Source organism: Parasteatoda tepidariorum, chromosome 6, assembly GCF_043381705.1.
Source record: "Parasteatoda tepidariorum isolate YZ-2023 chromosome 6, CAS_Ptep_4.0, whole genome shotgun sequence".
Lineage (NCBI taxonomy): Eukaryota > Metazoa > Arthropoda > Arachnida > Araneae > Theridiidae > Parasteatoda > Parasteatoda tepidariorum.
The window spans coordinates 73412481-73428579 of NC_092209.1; the positions used below are offsets into that span (position 1 = coordinate 73412481).

At 30.6% G+C, this 16099-nt stretch overlaps 1 protein-coding gene across 2 annotated transcripts in view; it reads left to right on the forward strand.

Moving 5' to 3' along the window:
- Positions 1-12922, forward strand: part of LOC107439555 (calcitonin gene-related peptide type 1 receptor-like) — an 87607-nt gene extending 74685 nt beyond the window's left edge. Inside the window, exons 11-13 of one of the 2 annotated variants that reach the window (XM_071182620.1) lie at positions 2434-2475; positions 6244-6376; positions 8734-12922. In XM_071182620.1, coding sequence (XP_071038721.1) covers positions 2434-2475; positions 6244-6372 — 171 coding nt within the window. In that variant the 3' untranslated portion in view covers positions 6373-6376; positions 8734-12922. The remainder of the gene's footprint in view (positions 1-2433; positions 2476-6243; positions 6377-8733) is intronic. The other variant, XM_071182619.1, reaches the window with a different exon arrangement.
- The last annotated feature ends 3177 nt before the right edge of the window (positions 12923-16099 follow it).

Sequence of the window (16099 nt, forward strand, 5' to 3'; positions counted from 1 at the left end):
ATGTTATATTAGTGTGTGTATGTGTGCTCATGTGTATGTGTATCTGTAGTTGCAATTGTACCTGAATGTGGATGTGGAATATGTTTGTGTATATGCATGTGCATGTGGATGTGGATGTGGCTGAGCATGTGTATGAGTAAGAAAATGTGTATATGTATGTGTATATGTACTGTTATGTATTTAATGCACCCCACGTTTTTCGTCTTTCAAATTATTATTCTTTAATTATTATTCTCCACTACAAAAACGTGGTTTTTAAAAATATTATTTTTTATTTGATTTTTTTTTTTGTACTCACTTCCAAAATCTCAATTTTTTCACTCACTGTACACAAAACTTTTCAACTGACATGTGACACTAATTTGAAATAATCGAATCGACAACAAAAGACAATCGCGAAAATAATAATTTTTTCCATAATTTTAATTTTATTTTACTTTGTATGTCGTCATTCTCTTCTTTTTCATGCATTGTCATCTAATTCTGAACTATGTGCCAAATTTGAAGTCTGTACTTAGTCGGGATGCTAGTTTAAAATCGATTACAAAATTCCACCCGCACAGAAATACACGAAGGCAAGTTAATATAAATGTGGTAAAAAAATAGAGATGTTGAGACAGTGAAAGAGAAATGCTGAAATATTGACAAAATAATTTTTAAAAATATAGAAAAATAATAACTGAAGATGGGGGGAGCCCTTTAATTAAGCAAAAAGTAAAATGAAACGAATTTAAATGTTGTAATGATTAATATGAATTAGTATGAAACTTCATACAATTTAATAATATTTTAATCGCGAACGCTATTTGTTGCTATGAATTATGCTTTATTAACCTTTCATTTCTTCCCACAGTCATCAAATATTCTGCTAAAATTACCTTAATTTAATTAATTACCATTAATTAAAATAACATTTCTGGTAAAAAAAAAGATTCATATTTCTGATTAATAAAACCACAATATACGGTATTTAAATCCTTCATGTGCTTACTTTTCCATTCGTATGGTAATGGTTTTTCGTAAATTCTGGTTTTCAATATTATAGTTCCTGTTTCCAAAAGTTTAGTAACTGAAGGGTAAATTTATCTGAATAAGTGTTTTGTATGATATGTTCTAAAGTGCCATGAAAAAATTATCGAATTTTATTGCTTATAGTAAAAGCATATTTTATTGCTAACTTTACCCAAAATTATGTCCATACCGCATCGGTAAAAATTACGGAGCTTTTTGGCATTCTTATCGAAACATTTTGGTAACTCTTATAGAATATTTGTTTCAGATTCTTACTGTCCTCATGAGAAAAATATAAACTTTTAAGCATTCATGTTGGCAACTTCGGTATTTCAATTCGTTGTTGCCAACGCGAATACAGGAATAAGCACAGTTTTTTGGTCCCCGTGTAGGAGAAACGTATATGTAGGTACCGAAAAATACTGTTACAGTTCGAAAACTATTTGAATGCTTCGAGTTTTCTTTTTTTTTCTTTCGTGGAGTTCATATTAGAATCCACTTTAAATTTTGAGAGAAAAAAATATTAATTAATTATTATGAAAAAATTGTTTATTAATTATTTAAATTATTAAAATTACTATTTTGAATAAAAAATTAATATTTTGAGTAAAATAATAATTATTTTGAGTGAAAATAATTATTATTTTGAGAAAAATAGTTATTATTTTCAGTAAAAAAAAATTATTTTTAAAAAATTATGAATTATTATCTGTTCACTCGATAATACTTTATTATTTATATTTCACTGCTATGCACCATGGTATTTGTTTTTAGAATAATTAAAAATAAGTTTACTAAAGCATATTAAAAATAATAAACAATGAAATTCTTTTTAAAGTTATTTATTATGGACCCCACTTTACATGCAAGGACCATAATGTGCTTTAATCCATTATGGACACTACTTTACATGCTGTGTGAATGTTAGTTTAGCATCAATTTATACGAAATTGATAAAGTAAATTTGCTTATTAATGCAAATTTACTAAGAATACTTTAAGTGAAAATGTATGTCTCAATTAAATTGTTTTGTGCCAAATATTGCTTTGTCACATCATTTTTATTACTATTTAGTAGAAAAATGTGCCCCAAATATTTAAAAAAGAAATATCCATTATGAATCCCTCTTGGCCATCTACTCTCATGAGAAAGCTTCGTGTTGTGACTAAATTGTTTTGAGATACTTTGATATATTATTCTTTAATTTTCATATTTTAGAGTATATATTTTACTCGCAAATTGCTTCAAACTTTTAAGTGAAATTTCTTGTTTCAAAATAGATTTTTTTTTAATTGCTGGTAAAATGAATTTAAAATTTTCTTTGCATTTCGTCTCCTATAAAAATAAACGGCTATTAGAGTTTCCACTTCGTATTTGTTTTTCTTGTTGATTGATTCATTTTTTTTTTCTTTTTATTTACAGGGTCTTCTGGTCTCTCTTATATTCTGTTATTTAAACGGAGAGGTATGTTTATTAAAATTACATTCTTTGTTTGCATATACATTTACATTTTTATTAGTCTTTTCAGTCTAATTAAAACTTAATGTGATTAAAATGACTAACAAACTAGAAAGTAACAAATTAAAAAAAGTTGATGATAGGTAAAATAACCAAATTTTAGCAAAGTAATTGATTTCTATTGTTTTTAAGTTTTTTTTTTCGATAAAAATTTATTTTTTTTGTGTTAGTGGCAAAGAACGGATAAACTGGATGCAGACTACAGGAAATTTTAGTTTTTATGAAACATTTTCATAAGATCAATAGTTACTAAGGAAGTATTTATTTTTTAAGAACAGTTGAAAGTGTTTATTTTAGCGTTTATTAAAGCAGTGTTGATGCATAGATGAAAAGACTAATTCAAAGAAATTTAGATTATATCAAAAAAAAATTTTGCACTATATTTGAAAAGAAAATTAACGTTATTATAAAATAAAATGTAATAAAATGTTATAATTTAAAATGCAATAAAATAAAATGTAATAAAATGCTATAATTTAAAATGTAATAAAATAAAATGTAAAATTTTTAAGAAAAATAAAACAATACGGGAATATTTTCATACAAGTTTCGGTGCTTTTCTGTGAAACTTTGAATCGTTATTCTTTTCTATTCTTTTTGTCGTTATTCTTTTTTTTGAACACTAACTTGCAAGAATTAAAACGCAGTACTAAATATTAGATTATTAGATTAACCATTAGTAATTAATCTTTATAGTATTTTAAAGGAAAATGGGTAAATGCAACATAGGAAAAAGAGGACTGTTGAAATTAGTTAACTGCTCATAAGCAAGATGACGTGTTATCGTAACAGCTATTATGCTTCGTTTATCATCCCCCTAAATAAATTTTCTGATCGTTTTCAGATATCTTCAAGCGACATATTATGTTGAACCTGATTGGCTGCTGAATCGTGGCATAAACAAAAGCCATCATTTAGCAGCCAATCAGGTTCGACACCCACGCACGCCGTCACTTGCAGGTACCCATATTTTATGTCGATACTCAAAGAGTGATTAATTTAACCCTATTATTATTAATACTTAAAACCATAATAACTTACAAAGTTGCGATAACTATAATATTTTCTTTTAAGTTGAATCATTGTAATCAAGTTAAAAAAGGATTGTTTTGCTATCCTTTTTTAACTTGATTACAATGGTGACGTGTGTGTCTATAACTACATCATGATTTAATTATGGACACCATATTAAGGATAAAGATTATAGTTCTTAAGATTATAGTTCTTAAGATTATGGTTCTACAGACTGAAAAATTTCTATCACTGTCTTATAAAAATGTAAAACCTGATTTCTTAAAAACATTTTTTTGCCTAAATCTGTTTTTTTTTCTTAATCTTTAAGTTAGCTTAGGAAAAGAAAGGACAAATAATCAGTATTTTCTAAGTCTTGTACTTTTAAAATTTTGTTTTAAATAATCAATGAGAAAGACACTAGTCAAAAGAAATATTTTTAACAGAAAATTTTGCGTTTGATTCGAAATATCTACCAAAATTAATTCAAATTATATTTAAAGTTTACTGATAAACAATTAAAATAACTTTATATTTATTAAAATAATTTTTAACCCTCCGAGAGCTAGTGCCGGCTTTTCCGAACTTTTGGATGCAGGCTTGCCTGCAAAGAACCGGTTTCTGTTATTGAATTGTACGTGATGGGAATAATATATATTATTTAATTACTCAGGGGCTCAACGCTTGGAGGGTTAAATTAAACCCCATTAAAGGAAGGAACGCAAATGTTTTATTTTTGCACATCATAAGTAAGGACGGCAAATTTTCCCATAGTATGAATCATTTAAAAATAAATAGATAAATGAAATAAAATGAAACTCTAACATTTTCAGATCAATAGTATATTTTTTACTTGTATTGACATCAAATTTTGTGGAGAATTATTTAAATGAAAACAGATGTGAGAAGTGTGAAAAACACCTTGCTTTCTTGGTGACCTCGTTCCGTCTGATTCATTTCCCCCTTTCTTGTCCAATCTTCATCGGAATTGAAAATTCTTATGAATACACTTTATATAAATTTTCTTTTGAGTGAAAATATCGTTAAATTGTAATAATAAATCAATTTAATTCAGAAAGCTTTCATGCTTCTTTGTAATAAGCACCTTAAGACGAACCTTTTCTTTCATAGCTGGTATTTGATAAAATCTAGTGGAATTAAATTATCACCAAGTTTGAAGTCAAAAGTTTAAAAAAATAATGCTCGCAGAAAAGTTTTGATACGCCAGAATATAAATGATTGATAGATACTTTATTTACGTCGCACTATAGAGCTGTACTATGGGCTATTGGAGATGGTCTGGTCCCTGAGGATGATCCGAAGACATGCCATCGCAATTTTGATCCTCTGTAAATGGATTCAAAGCATAAATGGAAACTATAGTTGGCATCGCGCCAAAACCATGAATCTTCCAATTCGAATATAGTTTTATTTAAATACGTTTTTTTGAAGTGAAACTTCTAATGCGACTTGGTTGCGTTAAACGTTTAACGCTACCCTGGCAACGAGCGGCCTGTGATCCTTGCAGGAGATTTTAATGTGAATTTCTCGTTGTCTGAAGCTGAAACATTGCTAACCTTCCTTAAAGACAAATTTAGATTGGAAATGATAAATGGTAAGAATGATCCAACAATCAAAGGGGGAACTACCATTGATGGAGTTTTTGCAAGAAATATTGAAAAAATAGAACTCAAACATTTCGTATCTTACTTTAGTTATCATAATCCCATTGTAAATGTTATAGATTTGGATATTTTTCCACTCAAAAATGATAATTAAAAGATGCGATCATTTGTGAATTGTAAGCAATGTTAATAAAGTTTGTCTTAAAGAAACAATATGATTTCACTAAAAATCAATNTATATTAAATCGCGTTATTGTATATATTGTTATGCTGTTAAGTAATTCTGCTTAACAACATAACAAACGATATATTAAATCAAGACATAAACAGATTATATATTGACTTGTAAAATAAACAGAGGATAAAGTCATGATATAAACACGACAGATTATCAGATGATAAAATAAGGCGACATACAAACGAACGGTATACAAAATCTCAATATAATGAAAAGATACCTGTGCGTCTCCAAACACGTCTTCGATGATCGTCAGGACACAGTTGGAAGCGGGATACGTCCCCAGTCGGCATCATTCCAGCCATATCTGTTCAAAACATTCATGCATACGAAATTTCAAAGGAATCGGATGATTGCTTCTTGGTGTGTCGATTTTTTTTTGTTATAGAGTGTACTATGCCAAAGACAAAGATGTGAAATTAGATAGAATAATTTTTATTTTGTATATATAGTAGCAAACCTTTACACAAGTTTTCTTCAAAAGCTACTTATTTGAGATACTTGATTTTAGGGTGATGTTTGGCAGGCTAAGAAATATGGTTTATTGTTATGATTTGAAGCACTGCACTCAATGTTTTAAGTAGCTTTTAGCAGAGCACATTTCCAATCAGAATCTCCCCATTCAGATTCCCTTAATTTATAATTGTCTCTAAATATTTTCATTTTCTCTTTTTTATATATATTTAAATTCGAACGCCATTTCATTAAACGAATTTTCAAAATTTATAACGCAGGTTTAAACTGAAACAATTTCCTTAATTTATAGTATTATTCTTAACCCAATTATTATTTTGTTATGATTCAGTTTAAAATATTTTTTTTATTTATTTTGGCAATTAGATTCAGTGTCTACTTTTGCGTTCCTTCCACCGACTGCAAGTTCGGAGAAAGTTATTAGCTTCATCAGAATTTCGCCGATCCACGCGTTCAGATCACATGACTAGCAAGAAATCACCCTTCGCTCCATAAAACAGTATGTTTATTTTTAATATTTAGCAATTTAAAATTTTATTAAAAAAGCTTTGTAGATGCGATACTCATTTTTATTTTTGTGACTTAGCTTACTGCTTAATTCGTATGTTTCTCAAATAAAAAAAATAATAAATTTTGTTTATTTAGTGATCTGTAATTGCGGTATGTAAGCGACGAAAAATAAATACTTTTGATGTTGCTATTTTATTGTAATTTTTGGTGAGCAAAGTGATATTGTAATTTTTACTCTCTTTTTGGTCCAGCTATAAGACTACCTACTAAACTACTATCTAAATTAGGGTTAAACTACTAACTAAATAAAACTACTAACTAAATTAGGGTTAATATGTCCTAAATGCATTAGAGTAAGAGTACATTAATTTTGATACCTGATACATTAGACATTAATTATTATATATATATTTTTAGCTCATTCTTCATTTTTGCTTGCGATTATTGAGTTTATGGATATATGGTTCAGAAAGGAAGTAAATATTAAAATAATTAATTTATAATTTAGTTCCTCTTCATATGATTCCCCAGAATTGAAACATGGAATAATTTTTTTATTTATTTTTGCTTTTTTCGATTTTTTTGAATTTAGTTTTTTGTTATAAGGTACCTCGTGTTAAACTTAACTATACGGAGGAAAAATTTTGGTAAAATTATCGTACTGTATGATAATAGACATTTCTGGTAAAGAAAAAAATCATAATTCTGGTACTAAAAATACGTTTATACATTTTTCTCAGCGTACACGATACCTCGCTAAAATAGCACTTTATACATAGCTTTAAATTTTTGATTTAGTTGTTACTCATATTTCCGGTGATATTATATTATTTAAATTATAGTTCTTAGATACCCCATTTAAACTTGCTGCAAATAATCTCAGTGCATCGGCAATTATTGCATAATATATTTTTTTTATTGATTCTTTCCCTTTTTGTTTGCCTCCTTTTGGATCCGCTACATATTCTGCAGCTTAATTATTGGCACTTAATTGTAACATCAATATTGCTACAATTAGTTTTTACCAATAGTTATTCTTGTCGTTGCCATTTCTAGTTTTAGTTTATGAAACATGGTCTAAAAGGACTCAGAAAGATAAGCTTTCAGTAGACAAAAAACGTAGCCATTAATTTAATATTTTTTCATTTTTAAACGCTTTTGAACACTCGAAACTTTTGGAAAAAAAATTATATTTTTGTTTATGATAAATATTCAAAAGTAATACTTATAAATATTGATTAATTTACTTGAATGCCCTCCTTCTAATATCGATGTGAGAATTTTTCATTACCAATAAGTAGGAGTTTCTTTAAGTTGTAAGTAAATTCATTCATAAACAATCCAAAAACGGCATTCTTAAGCAAAAACCATTATGCTACTGTTGATAGTTCTTATAGCAACGAAACGGTTGTTTATCATATGAAAATTTTTTGCAGATGGTTAAATTGTTTTTTAAGTTATTTAAGTAATTTCCGTTATTTTTCTTGCATCTTAACATTAGCGACAATTTTTTAAATCAATATATCCTTTTGCCAGTTTATTTTCAACTGCTTTACTGATTCTATCAGTATTGATTATGTGTGTTTAACTCTCTCATTTTTAGATTTATCGGCAATACGCACGTAGCATGATACGTACATTATACGTAACATTTTGGAAAATCGGTAAATTCAATACGCTTTACACGGAAATTTCACGTAATATTGACTAATTGATATAACGATTTAGACATTAGGTAATAAAATTTTCGTTTACTTCACAGAATATTAGAGAATGGATTTTACAGACACTTTTAGTATATATTACGAATGTCTGACGAAAAAAAAAATTATATTAAGATTTAGTAAAAATCTTTCTATGTATTTTACTTATTATTGACGAAACAAATTTATCATTTAAATTTCGGTAAGAATGTTTTTGTACATTTTACGTAATAATAATGATGCATATTTTACCATTTAGATTTAATTAAAAAGAGCTTCCACAGAATATTAATAGAATGGATTTTATCAACTCACTACAATGGATTTTGCAGATAGTTTTGATCTATATTACGAATGTTTGACGAAAAAGAAATTACTTTTAAGATTTAGTAAAAATTCTGTGTATTTTACTTATTATTGACGAAACAAATTCACCACTTAAATTTCGGTAAAAAAGTTTTCGTACATTTTACGTAATAATGTTGGCGCTTACCATTTGGATTTTGTTTTAAAAAAGTTTCCATATATTGTACGTAATACTCAAAAAAAAAATTTACTATTTCATTTCGGTAAGAATATTTTGGTATATTTTTCGTGATACTGACGAAATGCATTCAATTAATTCCAATGTATTTTGTTACAGGTAATTGATTTGATTCGAAGATCTATGTATCGTCTTAAGTTGCGCTACTCCCTCGATGTCCATCCGACGTCCGTTACCACCACTTCTGAGATGTCAATGGGTCGATCCAGGCAGTCTACTGACTGTGGTGCAGATTATTCGGCTCGGCCCTGGAGAAGAAGCACCAGAGATGCGAATTCCATTGACTGTACAACCGAACTCAATTCCTTGCCTCCGTTGTCCAGGAAGGACAACGGCATGATCTCGTTGGAAACTTCGCTCATTATTCACGAAGAGTAATTGGTCAATAATGACCTCTATGCTTCTGTGTCTAAAGGTATTGACATGAAATCTATGGAGACGATTCTCATTATACAGGAAAAGTCTTTGCTTTTTCGTGTCCAATTATACGCAACCGAATTCAGAGCTCTGTCCTTGGGTCCTGGAAGAATATCGACTTGAAATCCACGGAAACTTCGCTCATTATTCATAAAGAATCTCAATTGTTCAATAATGAGTTCTATGCTTATATGTCTTAAGATATTGGCATGAAATCTATGGTGACTATACTCATTATCCAGAAAGAGGTTTTACTTTTTCTTGCCCAATAATAAGTTCAATGCTTCTGTGTCCAAAGACATTGACGTGAAATCCATGGAGACGATTCTCATTTTTCAGAAACAGTTTTTATTTCTCATTGTTTATTAATCAGATTTTTCTTCTGTATATAGACACGAACTATATGGTGACTATTCTCATTATTCAAAAAGAGTTTTTTTTTTTTTTTGTTGCCAAAAATGATTTCTATGCTTTTGCGTCTAAGAATATCGACGTGAACTCTATAGTGACTTTTCTCATTCCGGACGAGTTTTTACTTTTTGCTGTTCTGTGCATTTGTGTCAATGAATAATGAAGTGAACTGTATGGAGCTTGTTCTTTTACATTCACGAAGATTTTTAATTGTCCAAGAATGAGTTTTATGCTTCTGTGTCTATGGATCTTGATATAAAATCCGTGCAGATGAGACAGATTAATAAGGAAGCATTTTTACTTTTTATTTTTCAATACTGAGTTAAATAATTCTGTGTCTGAGAAAGACGTCAACTTTATGGAGGCTTACCTCATTATTAAGGCAAAATTTTAATTTTTCGGTGGTTAATTCGGTGTTTTTATTCGTTAAAAATTTCTTGAAAATAATTCCAGTCAGATCATAAATCATATTCAGCCATGCCATTCCTTGTACAGGGTATACATAAATAGAGATTCGCTTTCTGAGCATTTGACTAGACTTCATTTGCAAACTGAGCGCTGTGCAGGTCACTGCGCAACTGTTTTGTGTTTGTGTTTACTAAAATTTGAGTTCGCCAAATAACTTTAAGAAGCAGGTTGGTGAATTAAGGGAAGATTTTTTTCTTAAATGGTAGAATTAATTTTTACTAGAAATCACTCTAAGATATGAATTTCCTTATTCATAAGTATTTATGAAATTGGCAGAATACTAAGAGACCCGCAACTTGAGTTCTACTGAACGGATTTAGATGGAATTTCAAATGCGTTTGAGATTTTCGTTTGAAAAAAATAGTTTGGAATTTTTGCAATGGATCGCGCTGTACTGCTAAAATCGTGAGCAGAAATGAATGGCGCATTCAATTTCGCAATGCGCATTTTGGACTTGCTACTCAACAAGATAGATTTTATATCCATCGTTGAACAGCCGACAAAATTTTGAGTTTACGACTACTAATGTTCAACTCGCTACCCCTGTAATTTTTAACCAATCCAGAAGACAAGGAAACTCCTGGATCAGTACCCCGAGAGGTATTGATTTGTTATGGGCACATGGAGGACTTTGCGATTCGACAGATTTAACGTGCATCAGTCACCATTTACTACACGGGGATCGAACCCACCAATTCTTGAACATGGGCTGAGTGCCCTACCAACCAGGCTGTCCCGGCCTTCCAGCAAGATTGATTATAGAAGTTTTTTTGTCTGAATGGGAGAAGTGCTTTTGCAACACTCCTTGCTTACCGGTGAACACAAAAAAAAAAACGTAAGGAGAGAGCGCAAAATTCAGAATGTCATAAATACAGAATGCAGTTAAGAACATTACTCGTAAATTAGAGAAAACTGTTTCACTAGTCATTGCAGCGGGAAGAGAACGATAGTTTTTGTTATTTTATTTCTTACCATTTTCCTTCTCGTTGTTATAGCGCCACCTGCCGGCTCAATTTCAAACTATAGTTTACGATGGAAACCTCGACCGCCTGTTCTAACGCAGATAGCAGCGTTGTACTTTTATTTGTATTTGATAGGCATAGAGAGGTTGACTGGTTATACCTTTTTAAAACTTCGTTGAAATATTAGTATGGAAAGCTCGTTATCTTAAAGATTGAATAAAGGCATGCAAAATCCTTTATAAAAGATTCATTTTTTTTAGCTTTTATTTACAGGTACTATAAACCTTGTTTTTATCTTTTTTTTTTCATTTTAGCTTTGTCCAGGCTATCAAATGTAACAATTTGTTTGTGTTGTAAACTTAATGATCAAGCCAACTTTCACTTTTAAAGTGTTAATGAAAGTATATAAAATCCTGCTCAAATAAACTTTGATACAGTGGAGCACGTAAATTCTAACATAAACTTAGAAAGAGCCGTGGTGGCTCAGGGGATAGAGTGTTCGCCTCTAAATGAGGTAAATGGGTTCGAATCCCAGCGACGGCTGGTCGGTACGAATTTCACACCCGTCTCGCTCAGACCACAGTGCTGACGTACAATATCCTAAGGGGTAGGCGGATCATGGGATAGAGACCCCTTTCCGTCAGTCTAACCGTGAGAGGTTTTCGTGGTTTTCCTCTCCTTGTAACACAAATACGGGTTAGTTTCATCAAAAAGTCCTCCACGAAGGCACATTTCTCCGAATGCTTGATCCAGGAGTTTCCTTGTTTTCTGCATTGGGTTAAAAATTATTAGGCTACGGAGTTGAACATTAGTAGTAAACCCAAAAACTGGGATGGCAGTTCAACAATGGTTATAAAATACAAAATAAAAATTATCCTCAATTTGAGAACACTTTCTTCTATTGATTTGCGAATGATGATTAATCCTTGATTTCTGAAGGTTTTTTACCTTTGTTTTTTAAAAGCAGATTTAATCATAATTGTTTAAGCAATTTTAGTTTGAAACTCATAGAGCATTAGCTAGCATAGTTGAATTTATATTGTTTCAGGCTTATTTGCTTATAATTTATAAACCTTGGCTTTGCGATAAAGGTTGTTGCTGATATTGAAATCAACCTTACACTGCTATCTAGAACAAAGCATGTACTTATTTGAGGTCTCCTCCAGATTCGTACACTAGAACAGGAGTAAAGTTTCATTTTAATCACCCTGTATATTCTTTACAATTTACTTGAAAAATACGATTTTGAGTTATTAAAAATACTACAAAACAATAGCAAATACCGTGTCAGGTAATGTTGCTTTTGGGATTCTGTTTCCTGATTTAATAAACAATAACTAAGCTTTTTATTACATTGCATTAATTGTATTGCTCAAAATGTTCGTTTCCAATTGTAAGTTTGTCTTATCGTGAAAGTATATTATTAAACATTATTCCTAATATCTTTTACATTCTTAGATTTATATTATTTCCCTACCTCGTTCTAATAATTTACGCAATTATATACGCAATCCTAATAGTACCTAAGCTCCTTTATATTCGATAGATTTATATTATTAGGCTTCCCTATATGTTAGTCTGCCCAAAACGGCATATTTTAAGTGAAGTTGAAAACAGAAAGACGCAAGAACAGAAAGACGCAGAAATTTACGCAAGTGATTATACTTAAATTACAACATTAGTGTTAAAACTTATATCCGTAAAAAAATAAATATCTTAAAAACATTATTTATGCTAATTGCTCGTAAACGTGTACATTAATTTGGATTTGTATATAGTTGTACAAAATTGTTAAATATATGGTAACTATAAATGATTTTCGCGTTTTATGTATGATGTTGTTTGTTGTTAAAAAAGTCTGAAAAAGCCCGTAGAAACTAATTATATGTATGTTGTTATTTAAATGTATTTATAATATGTTAATTTATTTTATCTTCTTTCCAAGATCTATTTTGTGTAAGTTTTAATTTTTGATGTTAAACTTCACTGTTCATACTTTGTCATTAATATAATAAATGTATGTTAAGCAATTTGTTTCTAATATTCTTTCCTTCATATGTTGTGTTAAATGCATTCTTAAAACTTCTCAATCGCGAATATAAGGAATAATAGATGTAATAAACAATATTTCCAGATGGTAGAGGCATCTGGAAATATATCGCATATTTCTTTACTTTCTGTAATACAACAACTTACTATGAAAGCTTTATAAAATAATAGTAAGTGTATGGTAGTAACTGTAAAGCGTCAGGAATCAATGAAAGATGCTTACCTCGGAATACACATTTATTTATACATTAATAGGTTTACATATTTATAACAGCTTATAATACCAAACACTTATTATTCTTAGACATAAAAATATGAGCAGCTCACAAAAAGCTGGACGGTAGTGTAATTGTTCCTTTCTGATCGCGTTCGCAGAAGATAAGTGTTTCCTCTTTAACGACACTTTCTATCTGTGACAATCTAGTATGTAGGTGGTGCCGCAACAGTAACCAAAGTCTTGCTTTTTTTTAAACTTATTTCTACGCTAATTTATAACTCACTAACACACACTATACTCTGCTGTTTCTAATGACACTTGGACAAGCGAAACTCGTCAGCCATCGGCTTTTTACGAATTAAGTCAGGAGGGTTCATTTTTTTAGAAGAAAGCACAGCAAGGGTGACAGTACGTCTCAGGTCAGAATCCCGTGAATACATGGTGGCATCACTCATTCGTGAGGCCAATTTTGACATAGATCTGAAGGGGAAGGAAATTTTCTGCTCAATGACTGACCACAGGACTTTCGATTCTACAAATGTTAGAAAAAAAGCAAAATTTACTAAAATTATGGTAGTTGTTGTTGTAGTTGTAATTCATTTACGTCGCACTAGAGCTGCACAATGGGCTATTGGCGACTGTCTGGGAAACATCCCTGAGAATGATTTGAAGACATGCCATCAGAATTTTGATCCTCGGCAGAGGGGATGGCAGCCCGGCTTCGGTAGCCCAACGACCGGCACACGAAGTCGAGCATTTTACGGTAGAACAGTTTAACGAGGACCAATACCGCACATCCTCGGCTCCTACGAAGACTGATCCAAGTGGTCACCCACCCGCACACTGACCGCAGCCAGTGAGGCTTGACTTCAGTGATCTGCTGGGAGCCACGTCTTTACGATCAATCCACTGCGGGACAGTGCAAAATAGCACTATNAAAGTAATAAGTACTTACTTGAATTTCAACGTGCTTTCTTTTTAATGAAGAATTGGCTTCCATAACTAAAACAAATTTAAGAAATAATACTTTTACAAAGCAACAACACACACCAGAGCAAAGGAACTTGTGATAAACGGTGGGGGGAGAAGTTCAAAGTCCTCTCTAATCATTGCCAAACTCAAAAAAGTAACTCTAACAGCCAATGAGAAAAATAATACGCAGTCACGTGATTCACAACTCAACAGCATAAGTGAAGGGAACTGAATTCAGCATACATACGTCACAGATCAAGACCTATCTTGCTATATCTTGTCAGAATGACTCACTGCCATCTATCAACAGTAGTTGTGACGTCACACGAAACCTAGTGATGCAGGATTGGTATCGTTGCCACCACGAAAAAACGAAAACTAAATTAAAAAATATCCCCCTCCCTACTATAGTACAGCAACCGGGGAGAAAGAAGCTCTCCTAAGAGTTGCCATCCTTTAAAAACTAATATTGAAATTATTATGTGTTGCCACCCTCAAAAAAGTAATAAATGAAAAATAATATTTAAAAAACGAAACAATATTAAAAACAGAAACCGAAACTAAAAATAATTTAGGCTAAAGAAAAAAAGAAATAAGCTCCCCATGACGCTGCAGACGAAGTTTCGATTTAAGACGGGCAGAAATAAGCAACTTCCGGTTGGGGCAGAAATAAGCAACATCCAGTTTGGCAGATATAAGCAACTTCCGGTTGGGGCAGAAATAAGCTCCGGTTGACTTTGAGCGATGACGTCACTTCCGTCTCACGTACATCGGCTATTACTACTTTAAGGTCAAAATTTAAGAACAATCTATCGATGATTTAAGGTCAAATTTTAAGAATAATTTATCTATAGTATAAGGTCAAAGTGTAAGAATAATTATGTATATAGCTTGAGGTCAAAATGTAAGAACAATCTATCGATGGTTTAAGGTCAACGTTTAAGAATAATATATCTATAGTATAAGGTCTAAGTGTAAGAACAATCTATCGATGGCTTAAGGTCAAAGTTTAAGAATAATATATCTATAGTATAAGGTCTAAGTGTAAGAATAATATGTCTATAGTATAAGGTCAAAATGTAAGAACAATCTATCGATGGTTTAAGGTCAAAGTTTAAGAATAATATATCTATAGTATAAGGTCTAAGTGCAAGAATAATATGTATACAGTTTGAGGTCAAAATGTAAGAACAATCTATCGACAGTTTACGGTCAAAGTTTAAGAGAAAAAAATATGTAGTATAAATGTCAAAGTGTAGGAAAAATCTCAAGCCAAAACATATAAAAAAATCCAAACAGATGTTTTCCTCTTCTTTTATAAAAGTAATTTATTTTCCTAATAGGTGGTAAACTAAATTTTCACTCTTTTAAATTGATGAAAAATTTTGTTTCGGGAAGAAAATAGAAATGAGTAGAGTGATTGGAGTTTAAATTGTCTTTACCGCGTTTTTATTTTATGTCATCAAAGAAACTCGCCAAGGAAAAACGGAACTGTACCTTAATCTCCTACCTGTCGTGTATGATTAATTTTGTTCTAGTTCAACATGGTAAACACGCGATAAAATTTATGCATGAATATTTAGAAAATAGTGTTGGAAATATGAGAGCAATATAAGATTTGTTTTAAATTTATATGACTAACAAACAATGAGTTTCTCAGTTGGAAACCATGATATTTTTATGAAAAGATTTATTGGGTGGATAGTTGAATATTTTAAAAATATTTTTGAAGTTAGTTTTATTTGAATTCTTGAGAGTTAAGCTTTCTAATGATATTCTTTTTCGAGAAAAGATAAAATTAAAAAATATTGAAAAACTTTTTGCAAAAAAGTGAGCATTATTACAGAATTTAAAAAAAAAATTGATTTCTTAAATATTTTTTTGGTTATATGTTCTAAACTTATAAATAAAAGCTCATACAAATAAGAAAAGTATTATGTGTTTTTTAGGGAGGACGGATATTGCATGA